The sequence below is a fragment of the Pan troglodytes genome, chromosome X (genome assembly GCF_028858775.2).
Source record: "Pan troglodytes isolate AG18354 chromosome X, NHGRI_mPanTro3-v2.0_pri, whole genome shotgun sequence".
Lineage (NCBI taxonomy): Eukaryota > Metazoa > Chordata > Mammalia > Primates > Hominidae > Pan > Pan troglodytes.
In genome coordinates this window covers 25,360,885-25,388,082 of record NC_072421.2, presented here as the reverse complement: position 1 = coordinate 25,388,082, position 27,198 = coordinate 25,360,885, and the positions used below count along the sequence as shown (strand labels likewise).

General features: G+C 39.0%; 2 protein-coding genes across 11 annotated transcripts in view; one reads left to right on the top strand and one right to left on the bottom strand.

Annotated features, from left to right (window-relative positions):
• POLA1 (DNA polymerase alpha 1, catalytic subunit) overlaps nt 1-27,198 on the bottom strand; it is a 301,623-nt gene that overhangs the window by 188,548 nt on the left and 85,877 nt on the right. The gene's annotated exons all lie outside the window — the stretch shown is intronic.
• LOC129138727 (elongation factor 1-beta-like) lies at nt 18,988-20,063 on the top strand. Its single transcript, XM_054676580.2, has one exon. It carries the CDS (start codon nt 19,325-19,327, stop codon nt 20,000-20,002), a length of 678 nt encoding a protein of 225 aa, XP_054532555.1. The 5' UTR covers nt 18,988-19,324; the 3' UTR covers nt 20,003-20,063.

The window sequence follows — 27,198 nt, the reverse complement described above, 5'->3', positions numbered from 1 at the left end:
ATGTGAACAGAATCCTGGCCAATTAAACGTAAGGAGAATTCCTGTAGGATGCTTCTCTGAAAGGTTTTCCTTCCTGGTTTGAGGGGGCAGGCGGTGGGGGACTACCTTTTTAGACTGAGGGCTGCTTGGAGCAGTGGCAACCATCACGGTGGCCATGAAGGGCCATGCCTAGGGTGCAAGCTAACATGCTGAGCAGGGCCGGCTGCAAGGTGGAAAGCTCCTGACTCCATGGCAATGAGGTTGTCACTGAGGATGAACCAACTCGCGTCTCTACTGGCTTTAGGTCTCATCAACTCACCCTGAATATCATTACCAATCTCCTGAATGTTTTCAATGCCTCTCCGATGCCTACAAGGTCAAGAACAAATTCTGCAACTGCACCTAAACCACTGTTCCACTTGTATGGCCTGTTATTCTTTTACATAGATCCTCTTGCTGGACAGAATAAATCTCCCAGTCTTCCAACAGTTAACTGTGTACAGACTCATCTTTTCATGCCTTCACTCATGCAGTGTGTCTCCTACCCGGAATTCCTTCCCTAGTCCTTTTCCTATCATTGAATTTTACAACCCTCAGCTCAAATCCTTCCTGCATGAGCTGACTGGCCCAGCCCATACCTGTCTCTCTCCTCTCATCTGTGTTTGAATTATTTTACTAGTACCTGAATGATGCTTTACGTTATTAGCTCCCACCTACCCACCCCAAACTAGACTACAAGCTCCTGGAGGTCAGACCACATGTTTGTGCCTAAGTGCAGACTTCACTGTAATAGGAACTCAAAAAACTGTTTGCCAGGTGACTGATAGGTCCTGTAGTAATCCCAATTACTTTTCCACTAGACACTAAAATTCAGCTAACATAAAAAACAGTCACTCTCCCCAACTTCATCTTCATTGTTTAACATTTAAATTATAGGGAAATGCATTGTGGGAGAATATTTGACAATTCCTTTAGGGAAAGGGCAATAATGAGACCAACCCAAGGCAAATTAATCACAGTGAGGACAGAATTACTTATCAAGAGTCCTCTTTACCCCTGCCTCTTACAGTTAGCTAGGCTTAGCTTTCTTCATCACAATGGACAACACCATAACGTAACTGTTACCTCAATAAAATACCTGAGGAGCAGTTTGTCAACCTTTTACTACAACTCCACATATTCAATAGCCAATTTCTTCTACTCTTGTTTCACAACATGAACCAAATCTACTATGTCATCCCTGAGTGTACCTTCAATGTGAACTGGCAACCTTCACCTTTCAGATCCATCATCCACCCCTACTCCATCCTGCCACCAACTCACAACCATTGCCATGCATAACCTGAGGACTGCTACCAAAACAATTTTCTCTTTGGTGGCAGAAATCTTTTGGTGGATGTCTTTTTTTGCAGAAATGGTAAACTATAGAGTATGCCGCAACTGCTTTTTTCACCTAGCACTTATCCTAGAGGTTATTTCAAATTCACACATAAAGAGCTGCCTTATTCTTTTTTAATGACTACATAGTACCCCACTGTATAAATAGAACATAATCTATTTAACTAGTGTTCTATTAATGAACATATAGGTTGTTTCTACTCTTTACCGTTACAACCATACTTCAACAAACAATCCCTATACATACGTAATTTACAAATCTGCCAGTAACAAGATAAATTACTACAAGTGGGTGTGCTGGGTCAAAGGTTGTTATGTTTCAAATTTTTAAAATAAATATAACCCAATAGCTCTCTATAGAGGTTGTACCGATTTCTGTGGACCTCACCATCTTTTCAGTGGGCCTCACTAGCAGCTGATGATAATGTTCCGTCTCAGGTTCAAGGTCCTCACCACAGTTTGTCAACTCTTCAGCCCATTCTATACAAGACAACCCACAACCAGTCCGACCCCTAACCTCTCATGTTTCTTCACTAAGCAGTTCTAGATGGTGGGTATCACAGTGACCTCTCTAGTCCAATGCTTATCCAAGTGCTAATGAGCAGAAACACTCCAAAGCTGCCCTCAAGTCCAGCCCTCAATTCAAACTGCTCACTGGGGAGGGCTCAGATGTTATCTACTCAGGGAGCTACCAAATTCTTACTATCTACCAGAGGGCCTGGTACATGGGAGCTGTTAATAAATATTTATAGAATGCTAAGTGAATAATCCTAAGGGGTACACAGTATTATAAATCCCAACTGACAAATGAGGAAAATTAGGCTCTGAGATTTTGCCCAAAAGCTTGATCCAGAAGCTGGACTTTATGTTTCACTTTCTTTTCATTATGTCCCACTACCTTCTCAAAAAAAAAACAAAAAACAAAAAAAAACCTCATACCACATAAATGTTCTAGAAGTCAACAATCAAACACTTATACATTACAGGTATTTTCCCCATTGAAGAAACACATTTTAAAAATAGCCACAAGTACCCAGAAAGGTCTACTAGACACAAGGTACAATGATTACAAGATGACCATTCATAAGTTCACTTTGAAGTGACAAGTGTAATATTAAAGCTGCCCATTCTGACAGAAAATCATTTTGTAAGTGCTAACGGCTAGAAAACAGGGCTATAAAGGCTTGCTAAATTCATTAATAAGGCAGTCTGCAGTTATCTGATTTCACAGCAACACCTGCATATTTATCTACTCATTACCAATTGGATGATGGAATTTTTTCAAGCACATTTCAAAAATCTGCCAACTTCAAGTATAAAAAAATAAACTTTGTGGTTAATTTTTCCCTTAACAAAGTACAGCTGTTGAGAATAATTGTTCAAGATCTTACCCTGTAATGTCAACTGCAGCAGAACAAAGAGTATTTAATTAGCAAATCTATCCAGTAATTCAACACCTATTATATAAAATGCCTTCGTGATTTTATTCAGGATAATTTGCTAAGAGGGTTATTACTGACATTCAGATGGAATTTAAAATTCCTACGCAAGTCGAGTCATAATAGCAGTAATGATCTCCCCAATCAGGAGACTCGGTGTCACACAAGGCTCTCTTGCAATGCAGCAGCCGATTTCCTGACTTCTTAATTCCTGGGCTCAGCTCAGTGAGAGCCCTTCACGCCGATATTTCAGTCAGCAATACATCTTTAATGGGACTCTATTAAAATAACTAGAACAAAAATGACTTTTTTTTGGTTAAAAAGAATGACAGCACTGCCATCATATCAATCATTGCAGGCTTTGCAGAACAGTGCCGTTAGGGGAAAAGAGGAGGGGGAAACAGGAAAGGGGTGGAGGTGGGGAGAGCAATAATTAAAATAATACGAAAAGGAATTTTAACCCCAGTCTGAGCTTCTGAAAGCTGGAAAAGGGTAGTGGGAACTAGAAAGGAAATTTAGATGTGTATCAAAAATTGTTTTCTAAAGAAAATAATGTGTTCATGAATATACCCACGATATGGTTTACTAAGCAGAAAGATGTTTTTTGTGTGTGCCAAGGTTAACAACAGCAACAACCTAAGACCAACTACTACTAAGATGTGTATTTGTAGGTTCTCCTAATAAGTTCAGGATAACACCTGAGTCTTTGTATCTTGTTAAAATAGAATACTGTTGTATTACAATGCATCCAAAGGTTATGAAGTGTTTTCAGATGCTATTACAGACTAAAAGAGTATTTATTAATACTAAACAATAGAGAGAAAACACCAGCTTTCCACAGCTTAAAAAAAAAGTTTCAAGGTCCTATTCCGAAAACATGTCTACTATAGTATTACTTATTAACGAGAAACCCACTTTGGTGTATGATGCAGATATTAAACACAAAGAAAATCCTACAAGTTAAGAAAATGTTGAGTAAGGTGAAATTCTAAACAAATAATGCAAAAAGAGAATGACAACTGAAATCTCAATGGCTTTAGGATTCTTCCATTACCAATGATATAAAATTAGAAATAAACTGGAAATTAAACAATACATTAGCATAACAGGGGTAGTAAAATATAAATGGTTTTGAAGGCTAGGAAAGAGAAAGGCAGGTGAAATATTAATATAAATATTATGATATTTGATAATCCAACCATTACCTAAGCATTCCACATTCCAAATTTCAGCAACTGCCAAGCAGGACTCAGTGCTACTCAGTTCTCCCACTTGATGAACATTTATTTCCTCCTTATTCTATTAGATTGTCTTTTTCCTATTCTCTGTTATTCTTAGATTTGTGTCTTCTCTAAAAATGTTCAAGAAATATGGGCTATGGATTTAATAAGCATGGTACTTTCTGTCTTCACTACTTAACACTTCTGTGATACTGGGCTACTTACTGCCTTTAAACCTTAGTTTTACTTTCTCTAATATTGGGGTGATATTACCACCTTGTTCCCTGAGCTAGGTAAGAATAAAAAGAACCACAGGCTTAAAAAGTGCTTTGCAAAGATAAAATGTTATACAAATATTCGTGGTGTTTTTTTTTTTTTTTTTTTTTTTTTTTTAAGTCTAGGGTCTGAAATCAGAGCACTTGTTTAAACTGCCAATTACCAGCTAAGTGATTTGGGACCAAGTTGGTTTCCCTTTCTAGGTCTCAATATCCTCATTTATAAAATGAAGAGGTTGAGATTCCTCACAGGTCTAAAAATCTAGAATCCAACTTTGACATGTAGAAATATCTCTTCATTATATTTGGTTGGTTTGTATTTCAATCCCATTTACTTCTTCAGTATTAGGAAAAGGAAGTACTAGTGTACCTAACAAGGATAATTAGCGTTGTGAGGATATATTTCCATATTCTAGGTTGCTTTTGAGGGCTATGTGGTTGTAAAATAACTAGAAACACGTAAGTTCTCACAAGTTGTCTGGATACATCTTTATGCACTTAATGTGAGTGGGTACATTTAAAATACATAATAACATCCAACACCTGTTGAGATCTCTTTTCCACACTTCGGGGGTATATATACACATCTACATATATATCAAGATTTCTCAACTTCAGTACTATTAACATTTTAGGCTGAATAATTATTTATTATAAGGAGCTATCCTGTGTCTATTGTGGGATGTTTAGCAGCATCCCTAGCCCCTACCCACTAGATTTCAGTAGTATGAGTACACACATATGCCGTGTGCTCTCCTTCTCTCCAGCTGTGACAACCAAAATTGTGTCCAGATATTGTCAAGCACTTCCTAGGAAGAGCAAAACTGCACCGGTTGAGAATCAGTGATACACACTGATGACAGCGTTTTCTCTATCCAGGCACACATTCAACTGTTGGTCCCATAAGCATTCATTCTAAATCCCACCCATCTCCTCCAAACCCTTAACCAGCTCCAAACATGATAACTGGCCCCTCCAGAAACCTTCAACCAGAACCAAGGACTGGTTTCCTTTCTATCTTTTATTTTATTATTATTTTTTTTTTTTTTTGAGATGGAGTCTTGCTCTGTCGCCCAGGCTGGGAGTGCAGTGGCACGATCTCGGCTCACTGCAAACTCTACCTTCCAGGTTCAAGCAATTCTCCTGCCTCAGCCTCCCAAGTAGCTGGGATTACAGGCAGGCGCCACCACGCCCAGCTAATTTTTGTATTTTTAGTAGAGACGGGGTTTCACCATGTTGGCCAGGTTGGCCTGGAACTCCCGACCTCAGGTGAGCCACCTTCCTCGGCTTCCCAAAGTGCTGGGATTACAGGCATGAGCCACCGCGCCTGGCCCCAAATGGTTTCCTTTCTAATCCAATGAGCCCACATATGCTACACTAACTATACTGCATCTTTCCAATGTGGCACCTTTTCTGCATTCCCATGTCCTTCCTTCAGACACCCATCACTCTCTTGGCCTACTTGTCTCTAGCATCACTACCTCCCAAGCCAATCTTCACACTTTGCCAGTGTTCTTTCTATAATAAAATGTACTTCTTGAAATAAAATTCAAACCCCTGAGCCTGTCCTTGAGACTCATCTAGTTGAGGCCTATCTCATCTTCTAACACTTCCTACATGCACCTTCAAACCAGCCCTCTCAAAATATTTTAGGTTCATTAAACAGGCTATGCTTTTCTTCTTGCTTCTGTGTTTTTACATGCTCTTTCCCCAAGTGGTTAAAAATGTGAGTTGAGAAGTTAGGCTGTGTGATGGTTAATTTTATGTGTCAACTTGGCTAAGTCACGGTACCCAGATATTTGGTCAAACACCAGTCTAGATGTCACTGTAAAGGTATTTTTTTTAAATGAGATTAACATTTAAATCAGTTGACTTTGAGTACAGCAGTATATCCACCACAGTGTGAGCGGGCCCCATCAAATCAGTTGATGGCCCTAAAAGAAAAAGATTGAGGTCTCTCAAGGGAGAAGGAATTCTGCTGCAGACTGCTTTCGAACTGTAGCTGAAACATCAACTCTTCCCTGGGCTGCCGGCCTGCCCTACACATTTCAGACTTGACAGCCTCCACAATAAATGTCACACACACACACACACACACACACACACACACACACACACACTCACCCCACCTCTCCTAATGGCTCTGTTTCACACACACACACACACACACCCCACCTCTCCTAATGGCTCTGTTTCTCTGGAAAACTCTAATATAGGCTACCTGGGTTCAAAGCCTAATAGCACTGCTAATAAGCTGTGCGATGACCTCAGGCAAACAATATAACCTCTCTACCCTTCCAATTCCTCAACTGTAAAATGGAGATAGCAACTGAAGCTTCCTAATAGGGCTACTGTGAGCATTAAATTTAACAATGTATGTACTTTGTTTTGTATGGTCTCTGGGACATAAGAGCTCAATAAATGTTAGGGGTTATTATTACCTAACATCTACTTATTTCACAAGGAACTTAATACTGTCAGAAAAGCCTTCTCGAGACTCCCCAACCGAATGATATTAACGAATATCCTAGTCCTATGTATCCCCCAAAGTACTCTGTGCATACCACAACATACCACTCTCTTACAAAAGGTAAGATTAAGAGACCATAAGCAAATTATAGGCAGAGATCATATCATGGGCATTAAACCTAACGAAATGCCTGGTACAAAGTAATAATTCAATAAATATTTATTTTTTAGGCTCTAGTAAAAGGAGGAAAACTCCTAGTGGTCCAGCTTGAGAAGAGCAAACCATTATCGATCAGTAAGTGCATCTCCACAACAACAGGACCCTAAAGTTGGTTACAAAAAGCAGCAATTAAGCCCACACACAGTACACATTTAAATGCTGGCTTTTTCCATGCAAGAAATGAAGAGTGAATCAGTTTTGATCCCACCTTCAAACACAATGCATGTTATATAAACAAATATTCACTCAAGAGAAAAGAATTTCTATTCCAATGACAAAGGCCCATTAATTATAAACTTGACTATAAGTGTACCTCTCCCATACAACTATAGTTTCCAGATAAACTGATTTTGTTTTAAATCCTTAATTTACAACCTAGACCTTCTGGTAGCTCATGTATGAAGAATATAAAACACACTGAATAAACAACAATTTCTGAAAGGCTTCTCCTCCCAAAAAGACAAATTTAATACGATTTATGAGTATCTCTCCATTATTGCCCTACAGTTTGACAGGGCTATTATTTTGATCCCAAAACTTAAAATACTACAAACTATGCCTTTGAATGTGTGAAAGGAAAAGTGAATTTCTTCCCTGTCTTATAACGTGTCTTATAATTTCTTGTCCCCAGCATGACTATTTATTCATCCTGTGGATTCTTAAAAACCCACTTTACATGCTGACTTTTAAGAACTCAGTTTTCACCTTTAAAGAAACCTTCCTTTCACAACATTCTTATTCTCCATTCCTCTTCCACTCCAACCTCCAGTTTAGAAGTTCATGTCCTATATGTTTCACTTGAATTTACAAGTATTGCTGCCATTCTTCGGGTTATATCTGACACAGGACAGTGGACAGCTTGTAGAGCTGGCCTTAAAGCACACTTGAACCAAATCTACTCACTGACACAAGAGCTCAATATGAGCCTATACAATCCTAAATATTACATCCCCAGTTAAAAAAAAAACAAAAACCTAAGATACTAAAATTAAAACTGGAGCAGTAGGTATTAACCTAAGGTCAAGAAATCTGAAAATCCCCTGAAACTGTCAGCAAAGATTTGAATGTGTGCTTACGTGCATTTTTCTAGAAAGAAGATCCACATATTTAATCAAACTTGAAATTCTGACTTGTTTAAATATAAGTACCATTGAGGATGCTCCAATTCACCGTAAGAATAGAACTTTCAGATTTCTAAACATTCACAATTTTCATTAAGACTAGAAACACACTCACCCAAAGGTCCTTGCCCCTTGCTTTTGAGGTGGGTGTTTTCAGCCCCTACCTACAGTTTATTTTGCTCACAGAAACATGTACATGTGAAAAGGCTCAGAGATTTGGCTTCCTGACTGCCTCCTCATATAACTCATCCAGGGGGGCTAATTAAGACATGGCCAAACTATGTCCATGCTTTAGTGAATATCAGCACTCAAGCAAGTTTCACACAACCTGATTAAAATTGACTCAAAGTGTCTTACTTCAGTAATCACTTAGACGGAATGAATTTTACATTAGTGGGATCAAGCATGCACCAGGCCTCAGTGGAAATGAAAAGGGCTTATAGTAATAGGATTTATAAACCCACCCATTAGGTTAATGGCTAAATGATTTACATGTAACTTTCTCCCCCACCCCGCCTTCCCTCACCCTTTAACTCAGTAAAAACTATGCTTGGCATTTTCCACTGCAGTGCCACACACAAAGGAAATAGCCTTTCTATTTTGGGACATTCTAATTTCTAATAATGGCTTGGGTAGCTACCATTAACTCTTTCAAAGCACAAATAATTGGCTAATAAAATTAAGTATTCTATAAGGCCTAAAAGTGCTTAATTGATCATAATTGTCTATTTGAGAAGAAGGCGTCAGGCTGGCTATGCTCAGATAATGAAGTTGGGCAATTCTGAAGCACTGCAATCAGTGTAATACAGCTAAAAAGGACATTGGCATTTTCTAGAATCTGTAACATTTTCTTTATAACTAAGGTCATGGGAAAATCTGACCAGAAAACTTTGAGCTCCCAGCTCCCACAAATGGCAGATTTAACAAGTTGTCCCTTGTCATTACTAAACACCTGGTCTGAAGCTCAATCCTGGAAGAGCACACAGCTGGTAGTCTGGAGAACCCGAAGTTGGACAGTGACCAAGGTGGTGCTGTCACCATTTTGACAGAAGCATTCTGATCTCTAGAAAGCTCCTTCTTAGGATCAGTGTGTGACAAAATAGCCATTGGAGTGTCCATAATTACTCCCTTCTTCAAATGAAGTGAGATGAGGGAGAACGTTTTAGGCCCAGTACCTCAGAGGGTAATTCCCTTGCTCAGTACCAGAGCTAAATACTAAATTATGTTCTATCATGACCACACTTTCTAGACGGCCTCTTAAAGCAACTCTTTATTTTTTTACAAAGTGGCATCCCTTGCCCACTTCCATTCTACTGTAAGTTCAACAAACAGATTCTATGAGCTAGCTATGATTAAAATACAGAGGGGTCCCACTTAAAAAAAATCTTCTGAGAAAGACGGTCTAGTTTTAGGGAAATGTAAATGTGTTCAACTGTCCAGAGAAACATGTGTTGTAGACACATGTTCAGGCATGACTCTAGAATAAATACAGTTGACCCTTGAACGATGCGGAGGTTAGGGGCACCAATCCCCTAGCATTCAAAAATCCATGTATAACTTTTGACTCCCTTAGAACTTAACTACTAATAGTCTACCGTTGACCAGAAACCTTGCCAATAATATAAACGGGTAACGCATTATTTCGTATGTTTATATGTATTATATACATATAAACAACAAACTAGAGAAAAATTGTTCTTCTTACAATATGAAGGTGGGCAATAAACTAGAAAAAAATGGTTTCTTACAATAAACTATAGAAAAAAAGTTACTAAGAAAATTATAAGGAAGATAAAATATCTTTACTATTCATTAAGTGGAAGTAGATCATCATAAGGGTCTTCATCCTCATCATCTTCATGTTGAGTAGGGCTGAGGAGGAGGAGGGGCTGGTCTTGCTGACTCTGGGGTGGCAGAGGTGGAAGAACATTTACGTATAGGTGGACTCACACAGTTCAAACTCATGTTGCTTAAGGGTCAACTACATATTTAAGAATCAATCAAATGACATATTCCCATTTATCAATCACATTTTCTCCTGTCCCATTATACTCTATACTTTCGCTGGGAAGAATCCAGAGAAATTTTGAATCAAACAAAGATCAAGTTGAGAAAAGCAATTTAGGATGGAGATACAGAATATGAAGAAGCAATATAAAGGATATATGAGGTTTGGCTACTCACTGCTTTAAAAGAAAGCAATCTCCTTCACTTTTGAACTTTGTGCTTTTTTTTGGAAACAGGGTCTCGCTGTGTCACCCAGAATGGAGTGCACTGGGGCAATCTTGGGTCACTGCAGCCTTGACCTCCTGGGCTAAAGCAATCCTCCCACATCACCCTCCCAAGTAGCTGGGACTATAGGCGCACCCCACCAAGCCTGGCTAATTTTTTTTTTTTTTTAAAGACAGGGTCTCACTATGTTGCCTACCCTGGTCTCAAACTCCTGGACTCAAGCAATCCTCCCACCTCAGCCCCCCAAAGTGCTGGGATTACAGGTGTAAGTCATTGCACCCAGCCTGTGCATTTTCACTCTCTAATTTGGCCAAGGCTCAAGAATTTGATATGAATTATAGGAAGCACTATATTCTCTTGTCATTTAGAACCTCAAGAAGGAACTCATTCATTCAAACACCAACAGTATTTACTAAACTCTTCTCATGTGCTAGACGTAGGTCATAGGGAACACAACTGTGAATGATTCAGACATGATCCCTTCCCTCTTATAGGGCATAACCCCCAGTAGAGCAGAGAACCAAATAGGCAATTGGAAAATACACACATACTACATACACACACATGTACATAACAGGGGCTCCTGGGGCAGGAGTTAGAGAAAAGTCCATAAAAACAGATAATGTATAAGGGGAAGGTGAGTATAGGGAATAACAGGAAAAGGAGGATGGAAGAACAGTGTTTGTGAAGATGCAAAGAACACAGGGAAATGCTGAATGGTGAGTAAAAAAAAAAATTAAGTTTTAAAAAAACAAATTTTTTTTTTTTTTTTACAAAGGCAAAGAAAATAAAATGTATGGTTGAGGCTAGAATGTTCAGGGGAAATGGAGAGAGGGTCGGAGAGAGGCCCAAATGTGAAGGGCCTTGTAAGTCACATTAAGGACTTTAAACTGGGGAGTGGCATAAGCAGATTGGCAGTTTAAAGAGTTCTCTCTGGCTATAAAACATCTGGAGAATACTTGAGGGGGGCAGTGTCCAGGGAGATGTAATGAGGCCTGAACAGCATAATTGCAGTGACACTGGAGATAGAGAATCACAGATATTTAGCAAGTGGAATCTACAAGACTTGGCACTGGGCTGGATTTGAGGCATTAGGAAGAGATAGGAGTCAAGAATGATACCCATGTTCCTGGCTTAACAACTGGGTAAACAGTGTCATCATTCACTGAGACAGGGAATCAGGGAAGGGAAACAGGTTGGCAACCAGAACTGCAAGGGCAGTTTTGGAACTGAATAGGATATGCCTGTGGAACACCTCAATGGAGATCACAGAGAAGCAGACAGAAGCTAAGACATTCAGCAGAGGGGATGTAAGGAATTTCAGGTACAAGAAATTCAACGCTTAACAGGGATGCAATATATTAATATCAATAAACCAAAGCAATATCAGCATGCAGACAATAACAGAACTCTTCGAAATGCCTGGCACAGCTCACTGAAGGGGTAGCCAGAGAAAAGGGAGACTAGGCAAGTTAGCACCAAAAACCATGGTAATGGTGCTAGAGTGGCAGGTGCTCCATGGTTCTCCTGATTCCTCATTCCTCCTCTAGTACCTTCTGTTCCCTTTGAGCTATCAGATCTCCATTCTTTCTGTTACTATTGGCAGGTGTCACACAAACCAGGGGCCACTAGCAAATCTGATGCAGGCTGCCATAGTCAGACAGTCAGGCACCACACAGTGACCTTTAATGAGAATGATCCTAACAGGTGGCTAGTGCTTAATACAAATAATTGTATGAAGCCTCTGAACAAGGTCAAAAAAGGAGAGCACCTTGCTTTGTCATGTGCAACCAAAACTACAAGCTGTGGCTTAACAAACAGCAGGCAAAACCTTTGCAATAGCTCCCCTCCTTGAGGCCATGTTGATGGGCTCAACAGGGAGACTGAACACCAATCAAGTCACAAGAGCCTCCTAGAGCCCTCTACACCTACATAACCATAACCACCCTTTTCACTGCCTCTCTTCTGCACTGGAGAGGAGGAGAGAGGTGGGGGTAGTTCTATTTTATGTTAGGTTTGGTGCCATTTGCTAGCAGTTACCATTTATACTTATTCAATAAAGATAAGTATACCCTTCCAGAGAAACTAAGTCATAAGTGATTATATTAATTGCTTTTGTCACTAATTAGATTTTATAACATCAAATGTCTCACAGTTTTCATGGACCTTTAACCTCAGAGCAAGCCACTGTTCAGACACAACAGACAGCTGTGGGGTGGATGGGGGTGGGAGGAGCCTATGCAACCTTTTCGGAAAGACAAACACCTCTATCATGGCCCAGAAATTCCACTGGGTGGTAAGAAGCCAGGAGTCCTGTGACCTGCAGTGGGAACCCATGTGCTGATCTACAGCCTTTCTCCTTGACCTTTACATCCAAAAAAAAAAATCTTTCTTTCTCTTGGAGACAACTTCCTCTACTCCCATCCTCTTAAACCTTGTGACTGCAAATGGCATGGCTAGAACAAGTCACACACCACTGGCATGTCTGTACCCAGATAAAGAATCTAAGCAATAGATCCGATTCCTGTCAGCTGCAAAAGAGCCAGCATTTCAGCTGCTTCTCATTCTTTATTTTTAAATGGCAGGATGGGCTCAAGGGCATGGTGGCCTGTCACCCAAGAAGAGATTAAAGATTAAAAAAGATAAAACCAACACCATTGAGGGTATACAAATTCACAGGAGACTGGGAATTGAAAAAGTGCTTCAGAAAAGCACATAAAACATTTACGAACCAGTTATAAGTGTGTTTCTCTTAGTGACATGGTAGAAGGAAACTGATTATGGGAGCAAGAGAAGAATCAAACCAACTACAGATCAGTTCCTAGTCAATGGGACCAACAGAATAATTCTCCAGCTGCTAATTTTTAAAATACTTTCAGAACCCAGAGCATTAAAACGTTGGAATGTGCTCTCAACGATCAAGTTTCCTAGTCAATCGGTCCTCCAAACCAAAGAGCATGTAAAATTAAATGTAAGTCAAAAAAATTTAAAGAATATGGTTAGGAAGAAGAACTTACCTATGCAGAATACAAAATGTAATTTCTTTTTTCCCCTATACCACTATCATCACCACCAGATAATTCTCAACTAATTCTTACAAGCTGAAGACCAACTTGGATTTTGATGTATAAACTGCTTTTGACGATATTTCATTTTAAACAGATAAACACTTTTAAAAAAAAAATGCAAGCCGAAGACACCCTTTTGAGAAACTAAGAAAACAGATGTTGAAGCCATTTGTTTAGATGAAGAGGAATTTTCGCTTTTATAGGAATACAATGATTCATGAAGAGGAAAAAAGTCTGTCATCAAGTTTACTTCAATAGATACTCTTGGGTTTGAGGCAGCTTTCTAAATATGGCCATTGCTTTTCTTCACATCTCATCTCTCCTGAAATATCTCAAACTACCACTAACAAACATTACTTTTATTGTCTTTGTTCTTTTAAATTTTCTGCTTAGTTAATATATTGTGCAGGGGAAAAACCACAACTCTGGTACTACAGCATTACATACTTGCTTTTATTGCTTAGGTAGCGGTACAAAATACCTACTGCTTTGTTGATCTATCACAAATATGTCAGCTTGAGAATATTACAACAGGAATACAAGAAACCCTAACAATAACTTCTTATATAACAGCTCTCCTCAACCCCAAAACAGATGGAATAAGAGAATAGTGAAGTTTTCCTAAGAAGTTCTAACAAAGAGAAAAATCACCTTTCTTGGTTCGTGTTTAGTGGAGATGCTAAGAAGAATTAAACAGGGAAGGCCGGGTGCGATGGCTCACGCCTGTAATCCCAGCACTTTGGGAGGCCAAGGTGGGCGAATCACTTGAGGTCAGGAGTTTGAGACCAACCTGGCCAACATGGTGAAACACCATCTCTACTAAAAAAATACAAAAATTAGCCAGGTGTGGTGGCACACACCTATAGTCCCAGCTACTCGGGAGGCTGGGGCAGGAGAATCATTTGAACCCGGGAGGTGGAGGTTGCAGTGAGCCAAGATCACGCCACTGCACTCCAGCCGCCTGGGCAATAGAAAGAGAGAGAGACTCAGTCTCAAAAGAAAAAGAAAAAGAAACAAAAGGGCATTAGGAAGGGCAACAGGTCTCTTCCGAGGGGATGGCGGGGTCCATCCACCCACAATCAAGAGGCTCTCTTCGGACGGGCACAGTGGCTCACACCTGTAATCCCAGCAATTTGGGAGACTGGCGCGGGCGGATCACCTGAGGTCAGGAGTTCAACACCAGCCTGGCCAACATGGTGAAACCCCATCTCTACTAAAAATACAAAAATTAGCCGGGCATGGTGGTAGGCACCTGTAATCCCAGCTACTTGGGAGGCTGAGGCAGGAGATTTGCTTGAACCTGGGAGGCAGAGGTTGCAGTGAGCAGAGATGGCGCCACTGCACTCTAGCCTGGGCAACAGAGCGAGATTCTGTCTCAAAAAAACAAAACAAAAAAAAGAGACTCTCTTCATATAACAACCCTCCTATGACTAGCACCAGAGTTCACACAATTCTCCTGTGATTTCACTATAATTGCCCACATTTTTGTGAACAATCTCTTTATCAAATCCTATTAATACCAATGTCATCTCTTTCCTGCCAGGATCTTGACTGATAGACCAAATAAATTTTGAAACAAACAAACAAAAAAAGCAGTTTTGAAATGTCTTCTTGAAACCTCATCCTCCTGAAAGTAGACTCACACAAAGCAACACCTTTTGAAAATCTAGGCCTTTTTTTTTTTTTTTTTTTTTTTGAGAGGGAGTCTATCTCTTCTCATTCAGGCTGGAGTGCAATGGCGCGATCTTGGCTCAATGCAACCTCCACGTCCTGGGTTCAAGCCATTCTCCTGCCTCAGCCTCCCAAGTAGCTGGGATTATAGGCACCTGCCACCACACCCGGCTAATTTTTGTATTTTTCGTAGAGATGGGGTTTCACCATGTTGGCCAGGCTGGTCTTGAACTCCTGATTTCAGGTGATCCACCCGCCTCGGCCTCCCAAAGTGCTGGGATTACAGAAAATCTAGGCTTTTAAGACTTGTAAATAAGAAGATATGCTGTGAATTTTCTTTAAAGAGCAAGCCTTTGATATCTCTCTTTGACCATGACATATTAATAACGCTCAAAGTTAAATTTCCGTCAGCCCAACTTTATCCCAAAGAGAATGAAAAATAGTAGAAGACTACCTCCACCTTATGATCTTGACAATTTTGGAAATTACTATATTATTAATATATGTTAATTTACATCGTTATATTTCCAAACACTGCACATTAACACTGAGGACCAGGACCGTGTCTTACATTTGTTTTCCTCATACTAAATCATGCCTTGCAATAGTTCCTTTAACAGAGGATGTATCTGAAAAATAATTTCTTGACAGTTGGAAATAGTATCAACAGTAAAAGAACATAAGCAGGAAAGCTAGCCCCAAGAGATACGCTTGGTTACTTTGGTATTTTCTTATTTGGCATGCCTTATTAAATGATTCTGCCACCAGAAGAAAAATAAAAGCCTCACTGTTAGGTGAATATAAAATTTTAGGAAAACAGCTGTATAACCATCAAGATTATTTTCCACAAGTAGCTAACATGAAACAGAATTTACAACAGAGGCAGGAAGAAGAGTAGGTGTAGTTAGAATAGAAGGAAATGAGGAGGCTCAACAAGAATTAATTACTGGTAATTACACATGCTACAGCCTCTCTTTTCTCCACCCTCTAGCTAATCAACAGTGGGAACAGATGTGGTCTGTGGTATTGGGGAGGGGGGTGCTTAACAGCTGTTTGGAGAACATGCCATTAAAAAGCAGCCTTGTCCACAGAAACCCAAGAGTTTTAGTGTTTGAAAAAAAAGAGGTAATGAATAATGACCACAGTCTTACTCTGAACTTCAGCTCATTCAGGCCAACGATAAAAAAAAAGTCTTTCTCCTGATTTCTAATAAACTATGGCAGTAGCTTTGATATTTTCTGTTATAAGAGTACCTCAATATTTCAATATTTGAATCTATTTCACATATCTCACCCAAGTAGTCCCAAAACCAGTAGAAAAATTCAACTTTTTTGAGTAAACATTCAATAAATCTTAACTATAATGATTATCACAAGAAACACTCTAAAACTCCCACTATAGAGAATACCAAATTAGGATGAAATAATCCTAAATTTGCTAAACCATCTTTTTGGACATTTTTTCATGGATAAGAACTCTATGCAACACGGAACTTGGAACATCCCAGCTTACTTCTTATAAAATCTGAAGCATGTGGCACAAGGTCAATGTATATAATCATTCCTAAAAAATAAAAGCACAAACCAATTCCAGGGATAAATTTAAAAAACAATACAATAGGCCGGGCGTGGTGGCTCACGCCTGTAATCGCAGCACTTTGGGAGGCCGAGGCAGGTGGATCATGAGGTTAGGAGTTCAAGACCATCCTGGCCAACATGATGAAACTCCATCTCTACTAAAAATACAAAAATTAGCTGGGTGTGGTGGCCTACACCCGTAATCCCAGCTACTCGGGAGGCTGAGGCAGGAGAATCGCTTGAACCGGGAGGTGGAGGTTGCAGTGAGCCGAGATCGTGCCATTGCACTCCAGCCTGGACGACAGGGCAAGACTCCATCTCCAAACAAACAACAACAACAACAAAAACAATCAAGGCTTTAACAGTTTAGCGTACTCACAGAACAAAAGTTCCAACCTGTTTGTGCTTCCTCCAAAGTCTGATGACTACCAGTTGGGCAGGGTCAGTGACATCTCCTCCTTATCTAGGATACCCCCAAGTTTCAAGGAATGAGGATAGATGACACAGGTCTGGCTTCCGGAATTTATAGTTGACTGCTACTTATGATCTGAAACCCTTATGCTGGAGTAGCAGAGAAGATTTTTGTCTTTGGAACCATTTAGGCTCCAAAAGGCTGTATAATAAGTCCATTTGTTCACAAATCCAAAGCAGTGCTCAATAAATGATTATGCCACCGATTGACAGTAAGCATATTGCCTGCTTTTGCTGAAATGTGCAACTGTGTTAGAACCTCTGAAAGTTCTTGAGCAGCTTAACAATTGCAAGTTCTTCTCAGGTTAAATGTTTTATATATATATATATATATATACACACATATACATAAATAAATGAGTGGGGGCTGTATATACACGTAAAATGAGTGCACATATTCATATACACTTGCAGGATATGACACTAATTTCTCATATCTAATCTTATTAAACCGAACTTGCATATTCTCAATTTTACTTCTGTGTATTTTTGGGGCAACTTCAAAAATTTCATTCAGTTTCAGTATATGTAAATTGCACAAAACTATGATTCAATCCTGTTGGGGATAATTAGAGAAAGATGAAGCTGCAGTTGAGAATAGGAAAGGAAGGTAAAAGCTAATGTTGGAACAGAAATAAAGATTTTTAGAATGAAGCCACACTCTGACGACATCTAAGTCAGCAGGAGGGGGCAGGATGTGAGTGGGGAGCTCCAGGGAGATGGACGTCAACAATTTCTCCATTTAAAAATCAGAAAGGCAACGAACAGTGTCAAAGAAAATTAGCCATAGTGGAGGAGGGGAAATGTCTCAAAGCATGCTTATCTGCAACAAAGCCAATTTTCCCTTAAGGGATAGTAAATGAAAAAGAAAATGGATCCCTTATTACTAAATAAAAGAGTATAAAGGGTCATTTGTATTACATTGAGAAGACTTAAATGAATGTAAATACTGTTTGTTCTTAAGAATTTCCATAGACACACTCTAAACTTCAAACCTCCTGCAACTATAGTTTCTATGACGTCTAAAGTTCTCAGAGTTAATTTCTACATCCAACCACAGTTTTCAGGAACCTCTTTCTCCTGAAGAGTAAAGGACTGTACCTTTCCTTTGCAATTCACCAGGATAAAGCTATTCTTTTTGGTGTACTCTGCAAACCCACCTTTAGATTCTGAGAAATAATTCTAATTATCTGCAAAAGAGTACATAAGAAAGTTTAAATTAATCCTTCATCCTGAATTATGTTGCTTTTCTGCATCAGCAAAGACACATTACCATGCAAAATAATGAGCTTTTTTTCCTGATAGAGAATGTATTTGGGAGAGAAATGGGAGTTTCTGGCAAAAAAATAAAGGCTTCATTACTTCAGCTTTAAATGTAAATTAGGCACTCAGCGGCTTTCAAGTTGGGACAGTTTTCCTTACACAAGATAAGATGAATTATATTTTATTCCTTAGTTCTTAACAAGAGTCACTTCTTTAGACATACCTAACCCTTAAACAAAGGCTGTTCTTTGTCATAGCTAGGGAAATGTTTTTATTACTGATGTTCTTTAAATACGAATAAAAATCTCTTTTCCATACTCATGCTTATAACAAGCTGTTACTTCAGCAAAGAAGATCTAAAATGCATATAGAAAAAAGGGGACTACTTGCTTTCTCTGTGAACATTACACGTATCACCCGACCTAACGGAAAGGCCTTAAAAAAAAAATCCATGAACACAGGCCCTTTCCATGTTATTTGTGTCTTCACTTTCTTTCATCAATGTTTTATAGTTTATAATGTATAGGCCTTCTACCTCCTTGGCTTAATTTACTCCTAAGTATTTTATTCTTTTTTATGCTATTGCAAATGAGATTTTTCTCTTAATATCTTTTTTCGGATAGTTTATTGTTAGTGTATAGAAACAACTGATTTTTGTATGTTGATTTTGTATCCTCCGAATTTACAGAATTCACTTATTAGTTCTAACAGTTCTTTGGTGGAATCCTTAGGGTTAGGGTTTTTTATATATAAGATGATGTCATCTGCAAACAGTTTAACTTCTTCCTTTCTGATTTGCATGCCTTTTACTTTTTTCTCTTGCCTAATTGCTCTGCCTAGGACTTCCACTACTATGTAGAACAGAAGTAGTAAAAGTGGGCTCTTTCTGCTGCTCCCCAGCTCTCGGATACAGCCGACACCATGGGTTTCGGAGACCTGAAAAGCCCCGCCGGCCTCCAGGTGCTCAACGATTACCTGGCGGACAAGAGCTACATCAAGGGGTATGTGCCATCACAAGCAGATGTGGCAGTATTTGAAGCCGTGTCCAGCCCACTGCCTGCCGACTTGTGTCATGCCCTACGTTGGTATAATCACATCAAGTCTTATGAAAAGGAAAAGGCCAGCCTGCCAGGAGTGAAGAAAGCTTTGGGCAAGTATGGTCCTGCCGATGTGGAAGACACTACAGGAAGTGGAGCTACAGATAGTAAAGATGATGATGACATTGACCTCTTTGGATCTGATGATGAGGAGGAAAGTGAAGAAGCAAAGAGGCTAAGGGAAGAACGTCTTGCACAATATGAATCAAAGAAAGCCAAAAAACCTGCACTTGTTGCCAAGTCTTCCATCTTACTAGATGTGAAACCTTGGGATGATGAGACAGATATGGCGAAATTAGAGGAGCGCGTCAGAAGCATTCAAGCAGACGGCTTAGTCTGGGGCTCATCTAAACTAGTTCCAGTGGGATACGGAATTAAGAAACTTCAAATACAGTGTGTAGTTGAAGATGATAAAGTCGGAACAGATATGCTGGAGGAGCAGATCACTGCTTTTGAGGACTATGTGCAGTCCATGGATGTGGCTGCTTTCAACAAGATCTAAAATCCATCCTGGATCATGGCATTTAAATAAAAGCTTGAAAGATTAAAAAAAAAAAAAAAAAGTAGTAGTAAAAGTGGGCATCCTTATCTTGTTCCCAATCTTAGATGAAAAGCTTTCTGCTTTTCACTGTTGTGTATGATGTTAGCTGTGGGCTTGTCATACATGGCCTTTATTGTGTTGAGGTACTTTCCTTCCATATCTAATTTGTTGAGGGGTTTTTATCATGAAAGGATATTGAATTTTGTCAAATGCTTTTTCTGCATCTATTGAGATTATCATATGATTTTTATCTTTCATTCTGTTAATGTGGTGTATCACATTTACTAGTTTGCATATGTTGAAACATTCTTATATACCAGGGATAAATCCCATTTGATTATGATGTATGATTCTTGTAATGCCCTGTTAAATTCAGTTTGCTAGTAGTATTTTATTGGGGATTTTTGCATCTGTGTTCATCAGGGATACTGGCCTACAATTTTATTTTCTTGTAGCATTCTTATCTGGCTTTAATATCAGGTTAATGCTGGCCTCATAAAATGAATTATCATCTTTACAATGAGAATTAATATTGTTAAAGTATCCATACTCCCCAAAGCAATCTATGGATTCAGTGTCATTCCTATCAAAATTCCAATGGCATTTTTCACAGAAATAGAAAAAACAATCCTAAAACTTGTATGGAACCACAACAAAAGACCCCAAATAGCCAAAGTAATCTTAAGAAAGAACAAAGCTGGAGGCATCACACTCCCTGATTTCAAACTGTATTACAAAACTACGGTAATCAAAACAATATGGTACTGGCATAAAAACAGATACAAAGACCAATGGAACAGAATAGAGAACCCAGAAATAAACCCTTGCATACATGGTCAACCGATCTTTGACAAGAGGGTCAAGAACTCACAACAGGGAAAGAAAAGTCTCCTCAATAAATGGTACTGGGAAAACTAGATATCCACATACGAAAGAATAAAATTAAATCCTTGTCTCATACTATATACAAAAATTAACTCAAAATGCATCTAAAACTTAAATGTAAGACTGGAAACCATAAACTCCTAGAAGAAAATATGGGGAAAAAAAGCTCCCTGACATTGGTCTTGGCAATAATTTTTTTAGATATGACACCAAAAGCACAGGCAACAACAGCAAAAATAAATAAGTAAGACTGCAACAAACTAAAAAGAAAGCAATTAACAAAACAAAAAGACAACCTACAAAATGAGAGAAAATATTTGCAAACCATATTATCTGATAAGGGGTTAATATCTGAAACATATAAGAAACTCACACAACTCAATAGCACAAAAACAAACAACCAGATTAAAAAATGGCCTGTAATCCCAGCCACTCAGGAGGCTAATGTGGGAGGATCACTTGAGGCCAGGAGTTCAAGACCAGCCTGGGCAACACAGCAAGACCCTGCTTTTAAAAAAGAAATTAGGGTGGCTATGGTGAGTGGATCACTCGAGCTCTGGAGTTCAAGACCAGCCTGAGCAACATGGCAAAACCCCATCTTTAAAAAAAATTAGAGGGGCATGGTGGTGCACGCCTATGCCTGTAGTCCCAGCTACTGGGGTGGCTGAGGTGGGAGGATCTCCTGAGCCTGGGAGGTTGAGACCGCAGTGAGCCCTGACTGTGCCACTATACTCCAGCCTGGGCCAGAGGTGAGGCCGTCTCAAAAAAAAAAAAAAAAAAAAAAAATTAGCCAGGCCTGATGATGATGATGATGCACACCTACAGTCCTAGCTACTTGGGAAGCTGAAGTGGGAGGATCACTTGAGTCCAGGAGTTTGAGGCTGCAGTGAGCTATGATTGTGCCATTGCACTCCAGCCTAGGAAACAGAATGAGACCCTGTCCCTAAAAATAAAAAAAAATAAAAATAAAAAATAAAAATAAATGGGCAAAGGACCTGAATATATATTTTTCCAAAGAAGACACAGAAACGGCCAATAGGTATATGAAAAGGTACTCAACATCACTAATCATCAGCGACACGCAAATCACAACCACAATGACATATCACCTCACATCTGTTAGGCTAGCTATATACAACAAATGTTAACAAGGACGTGAAGAAAACCCTTGTACACTGTTGGTGGCAATGTAAACTGGGATAGCCATTATGGAAAACAGTATGGAGGTTCCCCAAAAAATTATATCCAAAGGAAATGAAATCAGTTATCTTGAAGAGGTTTATCTGTACGCCCATGTTCACTGCAGCATTATTCACAATGGCCAAGATATGGAAACAACCTAAGTGTCCGCTGAGGGATAAACGGTTGAACAAAATGTGGGATGTATACACACATACAAAATGGAATATATTATTTGGCCATAAAAAAGGAAATCCTGCCATTTGCAACAACATGGATGAACCTGGAGGACATTATGCTAAGTGAAATAAACCAGCCACAGAAAAACAAATGCTGTATGATGTAACTTATATGTGGAATCTAAAAACATTGAACTCAAAGAAGCAGAGAGTAGAAGAGTGGTTATCAGGGTCTGGGGAGTGGAAGAAATGAGAAGACGTTGGCCAAAGGGGATGAACTTTCAGTTATAAGATGAACAAGTTCTGGGTATGTATGGTGCAGCATGCATAGTGATGGGCGTGTTAATTTGGTTGTGGTAATCATTGCACAATGTATACGCATATCAAATCATCACATTGTACACCTTTCATATATAATCTTTGTCAATTAAATATATTTTTTAAAAAAACAGTTGCCCTTTAACATTGTTTAACTTTGCAAGAAAGTAATGACTTTTAAAAGTGAAAAAGGGATTAAACATACATTCAATCATACAGAATCACACTAATGTAACAACTGCCAGTATTTGTGGTACTTTGCTCTTGTTTTTTGTAAAAGGCAATCACTTTTTCGAAATTCACACAATTTTCTTCATCTATCTAGAATTTAGTATGTATCCAGATATACCTCTGTCCTACAAAGCTCCAATTCTGTCCTTCACCATGGAATAGTGCTGGTCACCCCCAATAAATATGCCTCTCCATTATATTCAGCCACTCATGAGACCATTCTTACACAGGCAAGGATCAAAGGGGTTTCTCTGGATGTTTTGTCCCAGTTAAACTGAATATATTATAGGATACTATATCCTTAAAACCTCAAGTTCCCTGAATCACTCATGGCAAAAATACAGTCTTTGGATGTTAGTCTGGATTTTTCCTTTCATTCTGTACAATGTGAATATATAAGCAGAAAGAGAAAAAGCAAATTTATTATCGTACTGAATTAATTTGTAACACTTAAGAACCTAACAAGTGATAACACATTTTTAATATCAGCTATACATTTGAGAGATTCTCCAACTGCCAAGTGCCTTTTCAAGCTAAATCCCCTAACTAATATTTTATCTGAGAGTATGACTGACCTGAATTTTTGCATCATGAAATCTTAATTATGTGAATCATCTTAAGATTACTGTCAGTCGGTCGCTTCTCCTTATATGATGGCTACGTGTTTTCTGTTTAGTGCAGAACAGTGTACCTGCACCTATCTTTTCTGTTGCACTTCAGCAAATATCCACTGAAGGGTAAAGAAGCTGGGACGTTTTTATTATTACATTAGTGTCTACTTCAATTCCCATTGCTGCTTACCTGTGAGACCTATAACTTAAGAGGCGCTAAGAAAATAAAAGGTTTATATAATGTTTTATTTTTATTTATTTTTTTGAGACAGAGTTTTGTTCTGTTGCCCAGGCTAGAGTGCGGTGGCGCAATCTCGGCTCACTGCAGCCTCTGCCTCCTGGATTCAAGTGATTCTCCTGCCTCAGCCTCCTGAGTGGCTGGGACTACAGGTGCATGCCACCACACCTGGCTCATTTTTTGTATTTTAGTAGAGACGAAGTTTCACCATGTTGGCCAGGCTGGTCTTGAACTTCTGACCTCAGGTGATCGGCCCGCCTCAGCCTCCAAGTTTTATGTATATTTTTAAAAAGTATATGTAAAATAGTATTTTACATCATCTAGGCAGGCTCAGTAGATCTATTTAGAAATATAAATCTTGGCCAGGCACAGTGGCTCACGCCTGTAATCCCAACACTTTGGGAGGCTAAGGTGGGCGAATCACGAGGTTAGGAGTTCGAGACCAGAGTGGCCAACATGGTGAAATCCCGTTTCTACTAAAAATACAAAAATTAGCCGGGCATGGTGGCTTGCACCTGTAATCCCAGCTACTCAGGAAGCTGAGGCAGGAGAATCACTTGAACCCTGGAGGCGGAGGCTGCAGTGAGCTGAGACTGTGCCAGCTTAGGTGATACAGTGAGACTCCATCTCAAAAAAAAAAAAAAAAAAGAAATATAAATCTTGCAGATAAAATGATAAATGGTAGAATTGTTTGACTATCTTCCCCCCCAAAACTAAGCAGGAATTAGATTTCTAGAACAACGCTTTACAATAGTACTTCCTGCAATGATGGAAATGTTCTATATCTGTACTCACTGTAGTCACTAGCCACATAATGGCTATTGAGCACTTGAAATGTGGCTAGTGTGACTTAGAAACTGAATTTTTATTTAACTTTAAATAATTTATTTAAATAGCCACCTGTGGCTAGTGGCTACCATACTGGACGGAGCAAAATCAGAACACTGATATCTGCACAAGTAATGTAAGGAAAACTGTTATTAATTGGGATATATTTTAAGAATGGTGTGGAGACTAAAAAATGGTTGAGAATGGCCTGGTATTTTTATTAGCTTAAAAAAAAATAAATCAAGAAAAGACTTTAAACTTGGTGTTAAGAATCCTTAGAAGCACAGCCTAAAATTTCACGAAATAATTAAATTTGTCCATAAAAGAAGGTATTTTGGCAGTCTGAATGGGGAAAATAGATTTTCCTATTTCTCAGGCCAAAAATTTATAGTACAAAAGAGTGTAGGTAAGGTTATGGTTGACTAGAAAGCAGAAATGGTTACCAGCATACCTACACATTATATATTGCACTTGTGAAATTTAGATAATTCAGGTGACAGGGCTCTGTGAAAAAACTACAAAGCACTACACACATATATCACTATGTGCTTTCACTATTGCTATTGTTGTTATGGTTGTTGCCTCCAAGGAACCTGCAAACAGGTACCTGCCAAGGCTTTGCTGGCTGACCGTAGGTTTTGGTGGATATATGGACAGTGATACCACTTTATTTGTACTGAAAATACGACAACCATGGCTATCACTGGGTCTTAACTTCGTTTACTTTTTTTAACAGCAAACTGAGTAGTACTTTAACCTGGATTGTGGGCCACTGGTGTACAGACAATAATTGAAGGAACAATATAAGAATCTAGTATGTGAAAATGGCTCACAATTCCAATGTTTGGGTCTCTATTAGACCTCAAGGCATGTGATTCATCCCTAAAGGCATGTTCCCTGGATCTTTTAAAGAGAATTCCAGTATATCCCCTCATTAAACAACAACAACAAAAATCAAACATGTATGCTTGGGTTCCAGGACTTTCTAGGTTTAAGTTTAGCTATTTATTACATTTACTACATTTTCAAATAAATTCATTTTACCTTATTAAGACAGATTAGCCTCTCCTGTGGAAACATGGTAGAAGTGGGGACTGATTTAATAAGGGTTTGGCATCAGTAAATCATATAAAAAAACAGAAGTCAAATCTTCCATTACCACTTGAACAGAATAAAACGGTATTATTGGCAGTACATGGGGACCACTATAAGGGACTCAAACACTTCCCCCACACCATGGATGTAAGGGGGAAAAAAATGATACCCTCTGAGGGTAAAAACGCACTTGCACAATGGCTAAGGTAGCACTCTGTTGAAATCAAACAAGAGACTCTCTACAGGTGTGTACCTAAGCTCAGAATTTGGAAGCCTCTACATGTTTCCAAAGGTGATCTAAGTTTAATCTTAGGAAGCAGGCCTGGAATGTGCTTGTCATTTAGTGAACTGTATTGCAGCTTGGTTTGAAAAAGATGGTGTGAACAAAGGAAAATGGTCAGCATAAAAATAAGTCTGAAGACCCAGACACTGGCAAGCTTTACTGCTCAGCACTACTTAGGGAAAACCCAAATAGTCTCTGTGGCAGGTGTGTCCTAATCATGGATTATCTATCCAAGTCCCTTTGTTTTGATTCCATTCTCACCAAGCAACCTTGTGATTGTAATTTGGCTTCCCATGTGGGTTGTCTATAAAGAGAAAATGCACTAATCTCTCAGTTCGACCTCACCAGTCTAATTAACAGCTGTAGTTCTCATTTCAGATGAACAAATTGGCATTAGGGCAAGTACATGTGAGTCTGACCATCTACAGTGTGCTAACAGGGTTAGATTTCTGAGCTTCTAAGAATATAAGCTCCTCATTCACCACTGAACCTCCTGTGCCTAGAACAGTGCATGGCTCCTGACAGCTACTCAGTAAATACCAGGCTGAGATCCAGAGACCTAAGATGACTTCTGGCATTTTTTAATTTGAATTACAATATATACTAAAATTGGCATAAATGCTCAGTATAAAATGATCAGAAAATGGATTCCACTACAAATAAAATATTTAAGTACCATAGCATTAATATGACCTAATGATAATTTACTTGATACAATACACATTAAGCAATTAGAAATGCTTTGTTTTTAGGCCTAAAAGGTCATCTTCTCTTGAAAAACTTCCCCATGACAAGCAAAAGCACTCAAAATCATTCAGAAGCTTAACATATTCAGTACTCAAAATGTTCGTTTTTTAAAAAGCTCACTTTTTAAAGTGACAACAATTTCTCCCACTGAAAATATTTTGAAAAGAGCTAACCCGACATTTCTCTTTTTCACCTTTTCCTAACTCTGTAATTTACTCTAATATCCAGTGGGGTTATTCCATATGAGATCCAATAAAGGCAACAATGAATAAACAGTGCTGCTCAATTATCCAGTTCCACACTTTCACTGCAGCAAAGCATGTCTGGCTTTGCTAGAATGTTACAAAACCAAAACCCAGAGATGCCATCTTCAGCACTGGGCAAAAATAGCCTCTTACCGTTGATAACCTCTGGACAGTGTAAAAAGCCACTACCTGAAGGCACTGGAGCACAACGAAAAACTTGCCAAAAATGGAGGGGTGTCTACAATTGGTAAAAAGGAAAGGCACCAGGCAAGATGCCCATTTCTTCTGGCTTGAAGAGCCAGAAGACAGAGTTCAGGG